General features: G+C 54.7%; 1 protein-coding gene across 1 annotated transcript in view; it reads right to left on the bottom strand.

Moving 5' to 3' along the window:
• LOC125132435 (collagen alpha-1(I) chain-like) overlaps window positions 1-20450 on the bottom strand; it is a 210619-nt gene that overhangs the window by 158128 nt on the left and 32041 nt on the right. Inside the window, exon 2 of the mRNA XM_047789665.1 lies at window positions 11458-11643. Within this exon, the coding sequence (XP_047645621.1) occupies window positions 11458-11643 (186 nt within the window). The remainder of the gene's footprint in view (window positions 1-11457; window positions 11644-20450) is intronic.

Here is a 20450-nt window from a genome sequence, read left to right as displayed (position 1 = left end):
TCTGGAGTTTATACGCTCCCCCCCCCCCGAAAAGTAACTTCCATGAGGTCAACGATCTTTGTCTACCGAGTTTGCAGAGGGACCCCCAGCGCCTAGAACAGTGCCTCGTGTATATCGCTTCAGTATTTTTAAATGGATGCACGAATGCACGGTGCTTTTTCAGAGAGCTATGCAAACTTTCTGAACTCCCTTTAAAAAATCTGCAGGAGTTCCCGTTGTAGCTCAGTGGTAAGGAACCTGATTAGTATCCTTGAGGACGCGGGTTCGACCTCTGGTCTCGCTCCGTGGGTTAAGGATCCTGCATTGCTATGGCTGTGGTGTAGGCCAGCAGCTGTAGCTCCCATTTAGCCCCCAGCCTGGGAACCTCCATGTGCTGCAGGTGTGGCCCTGAAGGAAAAAAGTCTGCAGAACGGGCCGAATGCCCCCCACTACAGGGTATGGCGAGGTTCAGGCAACGCGATGCCGGTCGAGTGTCCCCACATGGGGTCCAGTGGGGTCATGGCACGACTGGCCAAGCTGTGCGTCCTTCCCAGATGCCCAGGGCAGCCCTCCCACCCCTGCATCTCCAGCCACTCGGGAAGCTGCCGCCTGCCCTCCGGGGTCTCTGGGGTTTGTCTGCCCCTTAATGGCCTGTGATCTTTCAGCAGCTAAGAGCATCGCTAGTAAGAGATTTAAGCACAGTTTGTGTCACTTGAAGGAGCCTGGGTTTCTGGGGGTGGCGTGGGTCTTAAGGACTGAGTGTGAAGTCTCTGCTAATCGTGCTGACTTGAAACAATAAACAGCTTCACACCCTCCCTTGTTCTGGGGCCTAAAGCAAACCAAGCGGCCCCTCGCCTGCCCTCCCGGGCCGGGAGCAAGCGGTCACTAATGAGTGGGTGTTTCACCTCCAACTCGCAGGGGAGGCTCCCCGGAGTCATTCCAGCCCACAGTACAGCCGCTAGGTTCCAGGTCTAACACCCCGACTCCCGACCCACAAAACCAGAGAGCTTCCACAGCCCACACCTGCCTTCTGGGACAGCGGATCTGAACGTGGGACCTTTTGTGCGGAGATCCGAGCCGTGTACGGCCCTCCCATGGTCCGTCACCTTTCGCGATGGGCAGGGACTTAAAAACAAACATACGCGGATTTCTTGTGAAAACTATTACACCATGTTTACTATAAAACAAAGCATTCATTATAGAAAAGTTATGAAAAACGGGAATGTCTAAGGAATAATTTATGAACGAAAGTCCTGCCATCCTGGGAGTCACTGCTTTTTGTATTTTGCTGTATTTTATGTCTGTCTCTGTCTCGCTCTTTCCTCTTTGTCCCTATATCCTTTTCTCTAAAGCCTGAAGCATGTAATTTTATTTATTTTTATTTTTTACTTTTTTAGGGCCACACCCACGGCATATGGAGGTTCCCAGGCTAGGGGTCTAATTGGAGCTGAAGCTGCAGGTCTACACCCCAGCTCACGGCAACGCCAGAGCCTTAACTCACTGAGCAAGCCCGGGGATCGAACCCGTGTCCTCATGGATGCTAGTTAGGTGCGTCGACCACTGAGCCACAACGGGAACTCCTGAATTTTATAATTTGAGATCTTATTTTTCTCCACACTATTTTATCATAAAACATTTTTATCTCTTTAAATATTCTTTGGGAACTTATATGGTTTAAAATCGAAAAAATCAAATCCTGTTGAGAAGAAGGCAAAGTCCAGAGAGGAAAGTGCTTCTGCCGTTGAAGAGAAAAGCCAGGACAGACACGCCATGAGGACGCGGTGTGGGGTGGACCTCGTGGCCCACCGCGTGTTTATTTAACCCATCCCCTGCTGATGGGCACCTAGGTTGTTCCCGAATGCATTCACCTTTATGAACCAGGGTGTGGCGGTAGAGCCTGAGACGCAAATCCCTGTAAACCTGCCTGTGCATCTCCTTCGGTAAGTTACCCAAAGGGAAGTTACAGATCAAAGGGTGTGGACAGGTCTAAGCTGCTGGTGGGGGCTCACGGATCGCCCTCTGGTTCATCCACTGTTTCCCAGCGGCGTGTGCGTGTGCAAACGTCTGGCTCACATGACTTTGACACCACGGAGCCCTGAGACCTTGAAGTTTCTTTTTGGTTGCTGTTGCCAATTTAAGGAGCAAGGGGTTCTAGTCACCAGTTGGGTCCAAAACACCTGATTTCACAGCATCCCACCTTCGTTCAGACCCTGGGCTCGGAAGGGAGCGCGAACTCGCTAGGAGTTCCCCGGGGGAGCAGCCAGCGGGTATTCCGCAAATGGAGAACCCAGGGACCCATTCTGGACCCATTCCCTCTGGGGGACTCGGGCCCGGGGGCCGGGACCACCTCTCTGGGCGGTTATCAGTCCCGCTGTCTGCAGGGATTTGCTGGGAGGCCCGGGAACTGGGAGCAGCAAAGGGCAGGCGGACGTCTGATGAGACTCGAAGGTGGGAACGGGTTGAAAGAAGCTTGAGATAAGGAGCTTGCCCCTTTAAAGAGCAAATGGTCCCGGGGGAGGGCTTCTGGAGCCTGCAGGGCCCCCTGCCCCCCCGCAGGTGGAGGCATGTGGAGCCGCTGGCGCCCCCACCCCAGCCCAGCCCCGTGCCTGACACCTCACCCATTACTCGCTGTTCCCTGGCCTGGATGACACAGCCCTGCCTGTCCTGTAAGATCCGGGACACAGCACAAGAGGGGCTGGTGGGTGGCACTGAGCCCTCTCGCTCTGCAATTCCAGAGCCAATTACCTAACCCACGGCCCCGGGCGGTCTGGGCTCATTTTGGACTTTTTAAAAAATATTGAGGCGAAATGAACATACCATAAAATGAACCACTGAAAGTGTACAAATCAGCGGCATTTTGCACGTTCCCAATGCTGAGGACGCATTGCCTCTGACTCCAGAGTATCTCTGTCACCCTGAAGAAAGGCCAGATCCCCTGCCCTCAGCCTCGCACAACCACAAGTTCACGCTCCATCCCGGTACACGTCTATTCTGGACAATTCATGTAACTGGAATCCTACACAACGCAATCCTTCTGTGTCTGGCTTCTTTCACTCCGCATACCCTTTCCCAGGTTTATCCGTTGTGTAGCCCACATCATCACGTCCTTCCTTTTCATGGCTAACTAATATTCCACTCAATCTCTCTTTCCAGAGCCACGGTCCTGCCTTCTTGATCTGCACGATGATTGCAGTGTGGACAGTGGGGAACGGCGGTGCTGAGAGGTGTTCCACCCACAGCTCTCCATGTAAGACCCCCAGCAGACCGAGGCCCCCTCCCCCATCTCCAGGCATCACGCTCCCTCTCCTGGCCGTTTCCTCATTTAGAGAACACGGCTGTTGCGAGCCCAGTGCCGGGGCCCCGTGGCACTCTATAACGAGTGGGCAGAAAGTCAGGGCGTTGGGGGTGGGTGACTGTAAGAGGCATCCTGGGTTTGGGGCCCCCTAAGCTGATGCTCCTTTCACTGCTCTATGTAGCTACAAACATGTGAAATGCACTCTTACAGCCACAACCAACTACGATGGAAGAGAGGCTTCTAACGCACACAGAAATGCCCAAAGGCGGGACACTGAACCAGGCTGGTTCTGATGTCACCTCCAATTGACACGCTGGTATCCAGGGGCAGCCTCTGTCCCGAGCTGACAGCTGTCCAGGAGGGAGTGGACGTGGCCACCTCCACAGCCAGGTGGGCTCTGGGTATAACCTTTCAAGGACTAAAGAAAGGCAGTAATTTACTGGGAAAAGGCCTTTGGGGGGCCACCTCTGGCACTGAGGTCTGGGGACTTATGGGACAAAAGCAGCAGCATCCCTCATCTGCCGCGACCTCATCCTGTCTCTATCACCCTAATGGGAGCAGGACTCTGCAGGTCAATGTGCCAGGTCCCCTCTCCCCCCCCCCCATGCAGCCCCACTCTCCTGGGACAGTGATGGGGGGGGGAAGGCAGGAGGGAGGGGCCCGTGGGAGGGGAGGGAGGGCTGCAGAGCAGGGGGAGGTGGGGGAGCGGAGCTGGAGGGAGGGGTCCAAGGGAGAGGAGGGAGGGCTGCGGGGCAGGGGGACGTGGGGCTGCTCTTCCCCCAGCTGTCCCGTAGTCAGGCCATGGCATCAGCCAGACAGCCCTTGGGAGCCCAGACCCCGCCCCACACGGACTGCAAGGCTGGGACATGGCCTCTGCAGGTCCAGGATGGGAGACCAGGCAGGTGGACCACGGAGAGGACAGGACACTCCCTGACCGTGGCCAGAGTCTGCCTCTGACCACACCCTTCCCCACCTGCTGTGATCTCAGGCAAGTCTCCACCTCTCCAAGGGGTACCTTTTTTGTCGTTTTAGGGCCGCACCCACAGCACATGAAGGTTCCCAGGCTAGGGGTCGAATAGGAGCTGAAGCTGCTGGCCTCCACCACAGCCACAGCAACTCGGGATCTGAGTGCGTCTGCGACCCACACCACAGCTCACGGCAACGCCAGATCCTTAACCCACTGAGCAAGGCCAGGGATCGAACCCACAGCCTCATGGTTCCTAGTCGGATTTGTTAACCACTGCGCCACGAAGGAAACTCCCCAAAGGGTACCTTTTTATCTGTAAGATGACCAGGAGGAATTTTTGCCTTACAAGGTCATGAGATGAAACAAAGCAAGGAGGGCAAATGCTTCTTGAGAAGCATAAATTATTGTGTGTCTGTGCAAGAGGGAGTTTAGGTGGATGTGCAAGAGAAAGGGAATTCCCACGGTTTATATAATTTAAATTCTCCTATTGACCAGGTTCAAACAGATACAAAAGGGAACAGGTTGAAATGATTCCTTAAAATAGCTTAACCCAATAGATCTAAAATACATCATCCTGCAATTAAGATAAAATTATCGGGACATTAAATGCTCTTTCATATCAATTATTCAAGACATGGCAGGTGCCTCAAAGGGATAGCACATCTCAGGGCCGACCATCCACGGCTCCAGAGCTCGGTCCCCAGGTGTGGCGGGGTCACCCTCCTGGGCCCTGCAGGTGTAGCTCAGTCAATGCTGAGGCCCAGGAGAGACCCACTCCCTCGGGCGGGCTCCCCCACTAGTTTGATGGGGCTGGAGATTCCGCCAAGTCCTGGGTGAAGCTTCTGTGGCTCCTTAGCTGCCCCAAGCGGTGGCTTCCTGGGGTGGAGAGGGCACCACAGTGCCCATCAGGCAGGCTGGCCTTAAGCTTTGTTACGTCCGTACCCTTAGGATGTTTTATATCTGGGGAGGGAGTGAATGTAAAAATCCGCCTGTGTGTAAACAAGATGTGTGACACGTTTTATCAACAGGCATGTTCCCTGCCATGTTATGTGGAAGAGCAGACAGATGTGAAACAGCCCAAATGTCCCATGATAGGGACCCGAGGCATCAGTGAAGTGATCACAGAAATGGGTCACACCAAGGGAATGGGTGACCCGCACAAGGGTGGGTCAGAGGCTGGGTGCGGGAGAAGCCGGACTGGGGCGTCTGGGCGGGGGAGAAAGGTGAGTGCATTCTGCATTTCAAAAAACAACATCGGCACAGCTACTCACCAGAATGTTAGCTGGTTGTGACTGGCTGGTGCCATGGGGTGGGTGTTGCTTTTCTTCTTTAATTTCCCCACAACTACGAGCACGTGTCAGCTGAGGAATGAGAACTTCCCAAAAGTAACACCTTGGGATGGTAAGAAACGGGCCTCAGTTTGGGGCACCCGGATGGAAAGGAGCTTGGGTAGAGGGATGCCGCTCTGAGATGCCACAGCCCTTGGGGTCTGAAACCTGCTTTCGACCCTGTCCTGACCCACCTGGACCTGTGAGGGCTCCCCTGGGTGCCCTGTCCCCGCTGGATCACGAGCAAAGTCAGGGAAGAGAAAACGTATTGACTGAGCTGCTCTGGGACGCCTGGCGCTGCTCAGGACACAGCTGCGCCTCCGTCTTTATCTCACAGATGGAGACCCTGGAGCTCGGGGAGGGGCAGGCACCTGCCCAGGGGCCCTCAGCCGCCGAGGGGAGGCGGCAGGAGACCAGCGATGACGGTGACCCAGGCAGGCTGTACTCATATAAGCATGGAACTCACGCATCGCTGTTCATTTCACCCTCCGACTGCTCTAGAAAGCAAGGCACCCTCCCCAAGCCCAGGTTACAGGTGACGAGCTAAGCACAGCGAGGGCTGTGTACCCGCTGGGGCCCAGGTTCCTAGGAGACGATGGTCCCTGGACAGCCCACTCTGGGCCACAAGCCCCACCTTCTTACGACACAGACCACGCTGCTCCCCCTGCATCACATCTCTGGCTCCTCGCAGGTGGACTCCATCCAGACCTGTGACCTTTCTGCACCTCCTCATGGTGCCCAGCACTGTGGGCACCCAGGAAATACCCCAGGGGTGCCCGGGGATGGACGGTGCCTCCATGCCACCACTGACCTCCAGCGTCAGTGCTGTGCTTCTGGCTCTGGATGAAATCAGAGCCGTCTCTGGATCAGGATCGGAGGAGCCATAAAAGGAGAGGTGGGAACAGAAAAGAAACACCTGTCTGCGTGGCGGCTGCGGGAGAGGGTGGGCGTAGGGGCGGGCGCAGGAGAAGGGCTGTTCCGTTGATGCCCAGGCGCAAGCTGAGCCTGGCTCTTCGCGGGAAGCCCACGCGGGAGCCCAGACTTCTGCCCTGGTTTGTTCCTTCTTGTTCTCTCATTAGCATCTGGGGTCCCCCTGCAGCGGCCCAGGATGCCCAGCTAAAAGGAACGATAGGACAGCTGACACCGTCAGACCAGCCAGGGGCTGGGCAGCTCCCTCAATCCCTGCCTGTCCCATCAGGCCCAGCCCTGGTGTCCCCATGTCACAGATGACCACCCAAGGCTGGAGCTGCTCAAGCACATGCAGACCCCTTGCCATGTGACTCGGCTGCCTGCCTGCCAAGGAGCAGAGGCCCCGGAGGGAGAGAACACCTCCCGATTTAAGGAGAAGCCCTGGGGGCTGAAGACTGGCCCCCCTGGACATTCCGATCTGCTCTGCTGGGTCTGGGTGGGCACCAGAGCCTTTGTTTGTTTGCTGGTTTTTTTTAAATTGCTCCTGTTGATTCTGCTGAGCAGGTGGAAAAGCTCGGCCCTAAGCCATCACCACTCAAAGTGAGGTCCCTGTACCTGCCATGCAGTGTCCCTCAGGGGCCTGTCGGGAGGGCCTGCCTGTCAACATCCGAAATTCATAACTGTGGAACAAGGGCCCCCGTTATCAGCCCGCCCCGCCCACAGGCCAGGCTGCTGACTCAGGTACCCCGAGCCGTGGCGGGCTTTCTGGATGCTTGTAAAATACAGATTGCTGCTTGTAGCCACTCGGATTATATAACACGAGCAAATCAATCCAAATGAATAAACACAGGGCCGAGAATCAAAACCAGGCACAGCGGGAAGCCTGGCAAGTGACGAACCAGCTGCAGCGGGACAGGAGAGGCCAGGGCAGGGCTGGACCTGGCAGCCGGAGCTTCGCCCGAGGCCTGACTTCTCATCACGGTCACGGCTGCTGTGGGAGGGCTGAGGGCTGTGTGCCCTCCTGACTCTTCTCGCTGCGCCCGCCCCCCCACACCCACTTCTGTTCTCGCAGCTTCCCTGTTACCTGTGACCATCTGTGGGGATTGAAAGGTGGCCCCCAATGATGCGTCCACACCCTGGTCCTCAGACCCTGGGGACGGGACCTTGTTTGGACGAGGGGTCTGTTAACCCCTTCCTCTATCTACCTGCTTTAGACTGGGAGGCACGCAGGCTCCAGCACACACGGGGAAAAAAAAAGCCTACCTTTTCTTACTCTCCTCGCCCCATTTTATGATTTTGGTGTCCTGCAAGCTCATCTTTCTGCCCCTGGTTATCACAGCTTTTGAGTGTTTGATGTTTTAAAAAGTCTCTTTACTGGCAAATGATGCAACTGACAAGGGCTTAATCTCCAAAATATACAAACAACTCATACAACTCAACAACAACAAAAAACAACCCAACTGAAAAATGGGCAGAAGACCTAAACAGACGTTTCTCCAAAGAAGACGTGTGGACAGCCAATAGGCACATGAAAAAAATGCCCAGCATCACTAATTGTTAGAGAAATGCAAATCCAAACTACTGTGAGGTCCCACCTCATACCAGTCAGAATGGTCACCACTCATAAGTCTACAAATAACAAAGGCTGGAGAGGGTGTGGAGAAAAGAGAACCCTCCCGCACTCTTGGTGGGAGTGTAAATTGGTACATCCACTATGGAAAATGGTATGGAGGTGCCTTAGAAAATATAGCACTAAATACAGAACTACCATATGATCCAGAACGCCTACTCCTGGGCATATATCCAGACAAAACTACAATTCAAAAAGATATATGCACCCCTATGTTCATAGCAGCACAATTCACAATAGCTCAGACATGGAAACAACCTAAATGTCCATTGATAGATGAATGGGTTAAGATGATGTGGTACATACATGCCATGGAATACTACTCAGCCATGAAAAAGAACAAAAGTGTGCCACTTGCAGCAACACAGATCTAACTAGAGAGTCTCGTACTTCGTGAAGTCGGTCAGAAAGAGAAAGACACGTACCATCTGATATCATTTATATGTGGAATCTGAACTATGGCAAAAAGAACCTATCTATAGAACAGACCTGTGGTGGCCAGGGAGGCGGGGGGAGGGAGTGGGATGGACTGGGAGTTTGGGGTTAGTAGATGCAAACTCTGACATTTAGAATGGACATGCAGTGAGCTCTTGTACGGCCCGGGGAACTATATCCAGTCTCTTGTGCTGGAACATGATGGAAGATAATATGAGAAAAAGAATGTATGTATACGTATGCCTGGCTCAGGTTGCGGTACAGCAGAATCGGATACAACGTTGTGAAGCAACTATACTTTAGCAAGCAAAATGTTTTAATCTGTGCACAGGCTTATTTAAGTGATGGACTCTCCAAGTGTGATTCTCCTCTTTCCTACAGATTTTTGTTTCTCTTGTCTTTAGAGTGTTTTGGGGATAGGTTTGGTAGGGCGGTATTCTTTTATTTTTGGCTGGTCTGAGAAATGCTTTTCTCTCTCCTCCTTTTCTAAATGATAATATTGGGGGGAGAATATCCTAGGTTGCAGATGGTTCCCTGTAAAGACGCTGAATGCATCATGCACCTCCCTTCTGGCCTGGAGCCTGCTGTGGGGAAATCAGCAGAGAGCCCCATGGGGCTTCCCTTGTAATTAATTCTTTGTTTTTCTCTTGCTGCTGTAGGATCCCCTCTTTAACTGTTGCCATTTTTCTTACAGGGTGTCTTGGTGTGGGTCTGTCTAGGTTCCTCTCACTGGAGACTCTGCTTCCTGCATCTGCACATAGCTTTCCTCCTCTAGGCCGACAGTTTTCAGCCATAACTTCTTCAAACGCACCTGCAACCTGCTCCTCTTTTCCTCCTCCCGGGATCCCCGTTATGCGTAGACTGGCACACTTGTAGTATCCCCTAGGTCCTCAGAGCACGTTCATTTCCCCCCTTTGGCTGGCTGGCTGCTCTTCTGATGGGGTGGTTTCCTGAGTCTCTCTTCCAGATCGTGTATTTGCTTTTCGGCATTTTTCATCCTGCTCGTCATTGCCGTTAGCTTAGCTTTCATCTCAGTGAATGAACTAATTGTTCTTGGTGTCTCTTTATATTCTCTAGTTGCTTTTTACGGTAATCTGCATTTTATCAACAGCCCCTCGTAATTCCTTCGATATTTTCATGCTCTCCTTTCTGAACTTGGTGTCTCACACTGAAGGGGTCTGTTGCATTGTCCTTTGGGGGGAATTCTCTTGAGCTTTTAATTGGGAGGGCTTCCTCTGCTTCTTCATTTTAGTTACATTTCTCTTACTCTATGAGTTAAGGAGAAACAATTACCTACTGTGATCCTGGAGGGCTATTTTTATGTGGGAGCACCCCTGTGCCACCTGTGTGGCTTTACTATTTTGGCTGCGAGGGCTGTTTTCAGCAGAGAGACCTGCTGTCTCTTCCCTCAGCGTGTGCTGGCCGTTCTTCCCTTGACACCGTGGTGACCACAGCCTGTGCTGGATATCGAGGGGGGGTCCTTCTATTAGCTCTGTGGTTGTCACTGCCCTGGCAGGGGCAGGGTCTGCTCCCTCGTTGTTGGCGGAGGAGCCCCCAGATCTGTTTCTGAGCTGCAGTTGGAATTAGGTGGGACAGGAGCCCTCCCGCTGGGAGAGGAGCCTCTGAGCTGTACACCAGGACTCTGCTCTGTAGTGCCACCCACCACGTGCTGTGTGGGCTCACCAAACACACTTGCTGGCACTGCCCTCAGCGCCCCTCCACTGTGGGAATGCAGGCGACTGGCCCTCGTGTCCCCCAGGCACTATGTTCACAAAGCCACCAGCACAGAACCTTGGGCGCCAATCCACTGAAGTCAGGTACCAGGATGGCGGTAGCGATGCAAGGAGACCCACCGTGGGAGCTATGGAAACAGCCCAGACTCTGGCCCTGGCCCTGCGGGCACACTCCCCCAAAGCCCACGGCTGCCAAGGCCAGACCCACCCCAGCCACTGGAGCGCCTGCTGTCCGGCTCCCAAGAAATGCTGCCTCCCTTCACGCGCCCTTGGCAATGTCCCTCCTATGGCTTCTTCCGCGCACACCCCAGTGGCAGCCTGTACTGACACAGGAGGGAAGGGGCAGCCCTTCAAAAGAATGACCCACCCTTGAGGACACGACATAAACGGGTTAGAACCGATGAAGCCCAAGACGGTGGAAGACTTGACTGCCTCGGACCCCTGAGCCTCATTACACACTCACTGTAACAAACACATCGGCTAAATGACATGCCACAGGCGCCACGACAGTTCCAAGGCCAATATCAAAAGGCCAAAAAGCGGGTGGTGGCCCAAGTCCTGGAACCCCACCCCACTTCCTTCCCCCAAATATTTGGAATAATCCTCCCACTCCTGAGGCCATGAAATTACTCAGGCTGGAAAAGTAACCACCCCTATTTCGGGCCGCTCTCGTCCTTTGAGACGGACCGCGTCCTCTACGTCCACCTCTCCCGTTACATCTACCTTTCCCCATCACTTCGCCTCTCCCGGAATTCCTTCTCTGCTGAGACGCAAAGAACCTGAGCCTTGTTAGCTCCCGACAGCAGGTGTGTGATTTCAATCAGAGGCGGTGGGTTTGCGGCCCGTTCTGTGGGGTTCCCATGTAAGCCCCACTCGAGCCCCTCCTGGCGGTCTCGGCGCATCTCCCCAGGTCTGTCCTGGAGCTTGAGCCTCAGCCCCCAAACCCCAAAGCTCCCATCAGACGTGGGAAGGGCAGGGCGGAGGCAGGACTGTGGGTGCCCGCCTCTCTCCGCTCTGCCTGCCGCAGACCAGCGCTGCCTCTCGGAGCCTCTGAAGCTCCCCCTCGGTCCTGGCAGACGTGACGTCCTGCTGCCCTTGAGGAGCTAACCTGGCCCCTTTGACGGCTCCTTTCCGGGGCCACAGGTCCCCTCCCAATCCCCCCTGTTCTCCTTTTGTCCTACCTCTCTTTCTTGCACTTCTGGGAATGGGAGGCATCCTGTGAGGTCTGCTCCCCACGCCGTCGACGGCTCGTGGATGCGCCTGTCGGAGGAGGCGGGCCCTGCGTCCTGCCCCTCTGCCATCTTGATTCCTCTCTGCGCGGATGTAACTGAGTTCAAAGGATCTCCAGCTGAGGGCATCCAAACGGCCTGCGGGGTGGGGGTGGTGCTTAAAGTCAACGACAGGCATCCTTGTAAGAGACGAAAGAGCTGAGACAGGAGAGGCTTGTGAAGACGGAGGCAGACTGGAGGGACGTGTCTTCGCGCCAAGGCTGCCTGGAGCCCCCAGGAGTGGGAGAGGAGGGCAGGACCCTCCCCAGAGCATCAGAGAAGGTGGCCGCGCCCACACCTTGATTTAGGGCTCGCGGTCTCCGAGCTGAGGGTGCCTTTCTGCTCTTCATCCCCCTGCTCTGTGACCGTCACCAGTGGCAGCTCTAGGAAACCTCATCTCCCTTTCACGTCCTGAGAGCTTTTCCACGGGCCGCCCCCTTGGCGGTGAGGAGGGCGAGGATGGGGGTGTGTGGGGTCCCCAGGGCTCCAAACACAGAAAACTCTGGCCCTGGCATCAGGGAGAGACCTGGATTCTCCATGTGGTCTGGGAGCGGCCCCGCGTGCACAGGCCGGGGCCCCTCGAAAAGGACTGAAGCCACCCCAAGCTCCACCGCCTGTGGTGCTGCGGCATTTCCCAGGCTGCCCTGGGGCTGACGGCGCTCTGGGGAGTGGGGAGAGGGTCCCCGGTCCCTCCCCTGGTGCTCCCCATCATCGCCAGGTGTCCTTCCGTCCCCTGCCCCCGTGTCAGGGGGCCTCGGCTCAACGTCTCGCCCCTCTGGTGGCACCTGGAGACCCTTACCTGGCCACACCCTTCCCAAAGCCTCCCTTCCCTTGGGAAGCGCACGGGCCCTCAGCGGCGCCCCGGAAGGTGACGGGGTGCAGGGTAAGGAAGATGAAGGTTCAGCCGTCGGCTTTGTCCTGAGTTCACCCGGATGACGATTCCCCTGCTGTCCTCCGCTTGCCCCAGGCCCCACCTGCCCTCTCCCCTGTCTCTCTGGCCCGGGGGGAGGGGGAGGCTGCTCTGTGTGGACCTCACTCTCCTGCCCCCACCCTCCGCTTCCAGTGGGAGCTGGGGATGATAAGGGGGTGTGGGGAAGGAGGCTGGGTGTCCCTCACCCCCTCCCGCTGCACCACCCGGCTCACTAGGACCGAAGCTCCCACTGGCTCTGCGCCCGGACACCTTACCTCAGTTCCCGTCGCCTCTCCATGCGTCCCCCGGCCCCTGCAACTCCTTAGACCTTGTCCCCACCTGCAAACACTGCCTTTATTCAAACCTCTTCAAATTTTTTTTTTTTTTTGGTTTTTTTATGGCCACTTCTGCCGCATATGGAAGTTCCCAGGCTAGGGGTCAAATTGGAGCTGTACCCACTGGTCTACACCACAGCTGCATCTGCAACCTACACCACAGCTCACTTGCAATGCCGGATCCTTAACCCACTGAGCGAGGCCAGGGATCGAACCTTCATCCTCATGGATGCTCGTCGGATTCACTTCTGCTGAACCACGACAAGAACTCCAAAACCTCTTCAATTTAAAACCCAGTTTGAGTGACTTTATTTCCATCTGGGCAGCCCCTGCATCTGCCACCATGGCTGTTCGTGATAGCGCGTTACCCACGCGGACACACGCGGGGGCTCTGCAGACACCCTCTCACGTCTCAGAGTCCAGGGTGGAAGTTCCTCCTAGAACATAAGCTCCAGGAGGCTGCGGGGCTTAGTTTTGTTTTAATTAAAATGTGTATTGATGGAGTTCACATTGTGGCTCAGCGGAAATGAACTTGACTAGTAGCCATGAGGATGCGGGTTTGATCCCTGGCTGCCATCAGGAGCTGGAGGATCCCGCGTTGCTGTGAACGGTGGTGTAGGTCGAAGAGGCAGCTCGGATCCCATGTGGCAATGGCTGTGGTGCTGACCCGCAGCTGTAGCTCGGATTCAACCCCTAGCCTGGGAACCTCCATATGCTGTAGGAATGGCCCTTAAGAGCAAGAAAAAGGAATCTTTGTATTGAGATTGCTGTGAAACAGAAACATAGCCCCAGAGAGCCTCCACATTCTTTGTCCAGTTTTTTCCCAATAATGGTAACATTTTGCAAAACTCTGGTACAGCGTTACAAACAGAGTCTTCATACTGAGACAATCCACCCTCTGACTCAGATGTCTGCAGTTTACTGGGGTCGTGTGCGTGCATGGGTGCCTGTGTGTGTTTCTGGGCACCTTTATCACACATGTAGGTTTGTGTATCCATCACCTTAGTCATGGCACAGAACACGTCCAAACCACAATGGTTTTAATCAGATCTCTTGACAAGTTCTCATTGACTGGTTTTCCTCAAGAGCCTTTTCAAATCTGGTTTCACCACCACTTTATCCCCAGTGCCCAGAACCATGCCTGGCACACGGCAGAAACTCAAAATGGATTTACTGGCCGAATGCTGGGTGCATTTTGTCCTTACAACTCCCCCTTCCTGCGGAGGGGGGGCGCTGGGGCTGAGACACCCACTGTGTGCCCAGAGGGGTGTGGATCCCCTCCTGCCTCCCCTGGACTTTCTGCTGGAAAAGAGCTGCTTTCCGTGGCCGGTGCTGTTGGAACCTAAAAGCAGGAGGCTCTGTGCATCCTGTTCAATTTCATCTGCTGCAGCCTGAACTCATCCTTCTCCTCCGACGCCGTGGTCCAGCATGTTCTCCCGCAGCTGTGCTCGGCTGGCGGCCGCGGTGCTCGGCCAAGGCTGATAAAAAGCTCTGGGCAGGACGCAGCGGAGCCTGGAGCCTGGACGGCCTGATAACTGGCTTCCCTTTGAAGCGTCTCAAGTTCAGAACCAACCCAGGCCCCCTCGGCCAGCCCTGCACGCTTGTTTACTTTTGTCCCGTGTAGGCCTTTGGGAGGACAGCCGTCATTACCGCTGTCATTACCCTATTGGAAATGCTGCTAAATGCGCTCTCCTGCTCCATCCGACCCCTCCCTCCCGCAGCCCGAGGAAGACCACCCACGACGGCAGACTTCCCTCCATTTAATTTTCGTCTCAGGATGTAAGTTTGCAATTTCATCACAGTTTAGGGAAACAAAAACAAAAGCGGGGCTGGCCTTTCCTCTCCCAGACCTGGGAACCATCCTTCCCTGATGAGGCGCGTTCAGGAGCTGCCCGAGGGTCCCCACGAGAACCCCGAGGCTGCCACGCAGCAGGGACGAGGGGCCGATTTCACAAGGCGACACGCGGCGCTGCCCTTCTGAGTTACGTTCCACACGAGTTAGATCAGAAAAAGACGGCTGGGCCGTGCTCGTCCGTAAATACCAGCAGATTACTCAGCGGGCACGGGAGAACTGCGCCATTTCCTCTCTGAAAACACCCATGCGCCCAGGAGCTGAATGTTCTAGACGCTGAGGATGGCTCTGCAAAGACCCTGACACCCCTGGGAGACCCCTTGCAATGTCCCCTGGGGGCTGCCTTCCACCCGGGGTGCTCGCGTTCCGTGCTCTGTCTTCCGTATTCTTTTTTCCCTCTGGATTTTCTATGTCGGAGTCTAAATTATACGCACAGGCTCAAACTCATACGCCCAGTGCATGGCCCTCCCCCACTTCCAGCATTTTCCCTCTCTCCGTCTTTCGGAAAATGTCATGACAGGGTTTGACCGTAAGGAGGTTCAAGCGGGTGATCTGGCCCGGGACGCCCGCGCCATCACCACGCTCCTCTTCCGATTCTTTCTCCATCACACTCTCGCCCCCTCCTTTTATGGTCCTTCCCGTTCCTTCAGGGCAGTAATGCATTTTTTTTTCAGTGATGGTTTCTTTCCGATCAATCGTCAATGAGAACACAGGGACGGGGGAATAAGCCTGTGTGTCAGCCCCTCGAGTCCACAATTTGGGGGAAGAAAAATGGCCTCATCGAAAAAAGGCAACAGAAATGGATTTGAGTCTATAAGATGCTGCTCTACCCAGGTTGAAGGGGCTGCAGATTCCAATCACAAGGACACTGGCTGGCCGGTATCTGGGGGCTGCCACCTGTGACCACGCGTGCCGTACACAGCACAACCCCAGGGGGCGCCACGCCCATGGTGGCAGCACTGAGCTGTGGGAGGGTGGGCCGAGGTTGGACATGGAGTCAGGACTCGCACACAGCGCCGGCTGGGGCGGGATTGGGTACAACCCCTTCGGGAAGACATGACGATTACCATGGAAACTAAAAATGCCTTTTCTCCCGCACTCTGCGATTCCACTTTGGGCGGGTTCTCCCACAGTGAGAGCACAGATGGGTCTCAGAAGTACGCCCAGGTTCATCTATGTACTGCAGCACCGTTGGCAGTAGCCAAAGCTTGGAGACACACTAGATGCTGGTCCACAGGGCTGAATGAAGTAAATTATGTCTATCTGAAGCCCTCAGCTGGAACTCTGGGACACACCACTGGGACACACGGCTGAGGACGTTTGAGTAGCGGGGTGTACGTGTGCCACCTGCCCCCCGCCCCCGAGGCGTTAGACTGAGTAAGTTATTTGACCTCCCTGGGCTCATCCTCCTCACCTATAAAATGGGACAGCAGCAGCACCTATGCTGCAGGGCTGGTGAGAGAGTCACGAAGGGGTGCGTGTTTAACATTTAGGACAGCGTTCGCCACGTAGGAAGCGCTGCGTCCTCCTGGCTATTATTGCACCATCACCGCCACCATCATCATGGAGAAGAAAGCACCTGTGTGCGGACACTGGCAGAGGTCACCTGTGGAAGGCTACGCCGGGACCACAGGGGACAGGGATGGCTGGTGCCAGGGAAACTGGAAGGCTGAAGGTCAGGCTGAGGTGGAAGAGGACTCTTAACTCATGACTTTTGAATTTCTATCAAGTATCTTCATTGTCTGTTTTTTTTTTTTCAATATTTTAAATGAAAATTTGCAAACGTGCACAAAGGTTGAAGAATTGATGTGTCAGCCATGCACACACCAACTCGGATCTGCCATTAACATGTTGCTCTACTTGCTTTGCATTCCCTCCCTCCGTCCATCATCCATCCGTCCATCCATCCATTCAGTTGGCTTTTCATCAACCCCTCTTAATATTTTTTGATGCATTTCAAAGTAACCTGCAAATATCAGTGCACTTTCCCCTAAAATTTTTGGCATGTGCTTTCAGCCGGAGGTCAGTATTTGTTTATGGGTTTTCTTTAGATAAAATTCATGTGGAGTCAGATGCACAGATCTGAAGCGTCTGTTGGATGGTTTTCATAATGCATCACCACTTTGAAAAGTCAGTTATCTACTCATGAAATGTGGCTGACAAAGAGTGAGAGAAGAGAGCGAGGAACTGACACACAAACCAAAAGGGCCTTTTCAGCTCAGAGAGAGGACGCGTCGTGGAGCTATCGAGCTCGGGTATCTAGCGCAGGGGGCTTTACAAGCGGTGGAGATGTGCACAGACGGGTCCCAGCTATGTGCTGTTTCTCGTCCCAGAAAGCTTGTCCCCTTGTGGAACCTCTCAGCTGGCGTCTCGGGCAGGAAGGGTGATAAAGTCAGAGGTGTTGGCATCTGCCTGCTGAGGCGGAAGTCCCAGCCCCTCTGCCGGCTGCCTGTCATCTTGGGGGGCTTACTTAGCTTTTGTGGGCCTTGGTTTCCTCATCTGGGAAGCACACTGCTCCCTGCTTCCTGGATTTGTGGGGAGGGTTCTGGGAGCTCAAAGACACAGCAGGTTTAGAAGGGCCTTTGGCAGCTGGTGGCTGCTCCTTAACCCGGTCTGCGGCTCTAACTCACACACGTCCCTATCTCTGCTTTTAGTGTTTTATAAATCGCATTGGAAAGAATCAAACAATGCAAGGTTAAATTTTTCATCCTTAGGGAAGAAACGTCATCTCTCCCTACAGCGCCGCTGCCCTCCGCATCCTCTGCAAAAATCCAGGGAAATGAATCAGCCTGCAGCCTTTTGCTCTAATTCTTTGATTACTACATGATTGCAGCATTCACTCGGGCTGGGGCTAAAAATCGAAAGAAAACACAAATTCTTGAGTCATTTCCAGATACTGAATCTGACAGCGCTATTGCTCTCTCGGTTTTGGCAAAACCTACAAGAGTGACCAAGAAGAATAAACAAGTTTAGGTAAACACTCTATATACTGATTCATGATTTAAGTACACCAGTTAACATTTAGATTCATTTACCACAGTGTTTTAATGTCATTAAGAATGTAACTTCTTAGGAAAACTAAGAAAGTCTGTTTTTAGCCCAGACATGCAATTAAGGGAATTAGTAACGTGATACCTCATCCTCAGGAACTCCGATAGAGTAAGAAAATCTCATGCAACCCTTTATAAAGACCTTCTTACAACCCACGCCAGAGTTCACCGGGCTTCAGTCTGAGGGCAGCAGGGAGGGAACGAGAAAAAAGCAAACAAGGAAATCGCTGCCCCAGCGCTGAACAGCAGTAAGAAAGGATTTGCAGTCGTGTGCAGATGCGACATCGTCATAAAATCGGGGTCCGTCCTAGGGAATTAAGTTGCTTTCCTGAACCACAATCACTCCCAAGCATCCACTCCAGCTTTGCAATGACTCGTGTGTGTGAGACTGGGCAGTGTCTTCTGGGGCTGGAATTAGGAAAAAAGACAAGGGATTTTTTCATTTTTTAAAATTTTTTGCCTTTTAGGGATCTTGATGGAGAATCCCGTTCTGACAAGTTTTGGGGTTTAGTAAGTTTCTGGGAACTTGAGACCCGCTGGGTCTGTGTTTCTCCACCTTGGCCCTGTGGACACAGGGGGCGGGGTGCTGTACAGGGTGGGGCCTTGCAGGGTGTTAAGCAGTCTCCCTGGCCTCCACCCACTGGACACAGCAACACCCTCACTCCCAGTCAAGGCCACTGACTCCAGAGCCCAATGTCTGAGTCCAGCCAAGAGAGGCTGGACCAGCTGTGCAGCTGTCCTGACTCTGGGTGTTCATCCATCACATGAGACTGTCACCCCTGCGCCTCCCTCATAGTTCTCCCTCAGGAGAATCAAACCAGAAAAGGTACGTGAGACGCCCAGCCCAGTGCTCGCATGGTAGCTATGACAACGATTGTGAGGTCACAGGTGGGGGGAGCGGGTGTGTGGCCCTGATCCCAGGGGCTGATTGACTCTGAGGCTGGCCTCCTCCCACCCTCTCTCTTCCTCACAGCCCAGGGAGCTCTGGCCCATTGCCCACTGCCTGCCCGGCTCGGTCCCCCTTAAAGCCTTCCCTGGGTCCTCTAGTCCCCATGTCCCTCCTCCCTCCAAATCCCAAATAGTGAGAGCCTGTCACACAACCACATGTTGCCTTCTGTCCCCCTTCCCCCTTGTCTGCATCCATCCATCCACCCACCCACCCACCCACCCATCCACTGACTTGTCCGTCCACCCACCCATCCATCCGCCCACCCATCCACTGACTTGTCCGTCCACCCACCCATCCATCCGCCCATCCACTGACTTGTCCGTCTGTCCATCCATTCATCCGCCCATCCACTGACTTGTCCGTCACCCACCCATCCATCCGCCCATCCACTGACTTGTCCGTCTGTCCATCCATTCATCCATCCATGCACTCACACATCCATCCACTCCTCAAAACTGTATCCCCACCAGACACCAAGCACTGACTGGTCTAGGCTTTGGGGTGCAGGGGTATTTCAGCACCATTACTTTGGAACAAAGCCTGACCCACAGGAGATGCCATGGCTGTTTGTCGAGTGACTGAATAACTGAATGCGTGGATGCGTGAAGAATAAACGGCATCAGGGTTGATTAGTCCCAGGCATCCCAACCAACAGTGGTCTCTGATGCCACTGCCGTCTCAGGCCTTTGGCTCTGTCTCCAGGTCCCAGCGTCCCGCAAACAGAAGGGTGATGGGTGCTGAGACACCTTCCCAGGTGGGCGGCTCTCCGAGGTGCACGTGGTGCCGCTCGGGGACCGAGAAACATGCTCTTCCGACCCTCACAGGCCCTCCCCCAGAAGGTTCCCGCATCCGCACGGGACCTCGTCACCTCACCCGCTGGGCGAGTTGGGTATTAATCTACAAGCCAGGCCTCGGGGCAGAGCAGGGCTCTGGGGGGCTGGGGCACCCCTCGCAGCAAGCTCCGCAGCCTTATCTAGTGAGCTCAGACTCTCCCTCCTTTTCCTGGGAAGCTCGTCGCCCAAAGAAACAATAAGAAAAGCTGGCCGCATGTGAAGGCTTGTTAAGAAGGCGGGCGCTCCCGTCGTGGCTCAGGGGTTAAAGAACCCAACTAGGAACCGTGAGGATGTAGGTTCAACCCCTGGCCTTGCTCACTGGGTTAAGGAACCGGCATTGCTGTGAGCTGTGGTGTAGGTCGCAGAGGAGGCTCGGATCCCATATTGCCGTGGCTGTGGTGTAGGCCGGCGGCTACAGCTCCGATTCGACCCCTAGCCTGAGAACCTCCATATGCCACAAGTGTGGCCATAAAATGACAAAAAAGAAAGAAAAGACAGACAGACAGACACAGAGCTGCACTTGACATTCTGGGGACAGGCGGGGGGGCATATTGATCTGTCCTCTGGCCAGTGGCCTCGTGAGCCTGTTGAAAGGTGAAGTGAGTTCATTTAAGTGGATGATGATAAATGCCACCTCATGTGTGTCACGCCAAATGACAGGCCTGGAAAGGCGGGACGCCCGGAGTCCCCCCGCCCCCCAAATGTGGGGAGGATGGAGAAGGGGTGGGCTGACCAGGGCACATCCACGTCGGCCCGAGGCTGTCTATCAGCCAGTGGCTCAGCCCCCCCTCCTCTATGCGGCTGAGGAGCCCGACTCCCGGCTCTCCCACCTTGTCGCCGCAGGCAGGTGAGGCCCAGGCTCTGGGGAGGGAGGCTGGACCCTCCAGAACAGCGTCTCCAGGACAGCTGAGCAATGGCTCTGGACCAGCACCACGCAAGCACTTTGCAAGGGTCCATTCGCCACTCCGTGCAGGATC

Source organism: Phacochoerus africanus, chromosome 8 (assembly GCF_016906955.1).
Source record: "Phacochoerus africanus isolate WHEZ1 chromosome 8, ROS_Pafr_v1, whole genome shotgun sequence".
Classification (NCBI taxonomy): domain Eukaryota; kingdom Metazoa; phylum Chordata; class Mammalia; order Artiodactyla; family Suidae; genus Phacochoerus; species Phacochoerus africanus.
The sequence above is the reverse complement of the archived record's forward strand: the minus strand, read 5'-3'. Positions and strand labels throughout refer to the sequence as shown.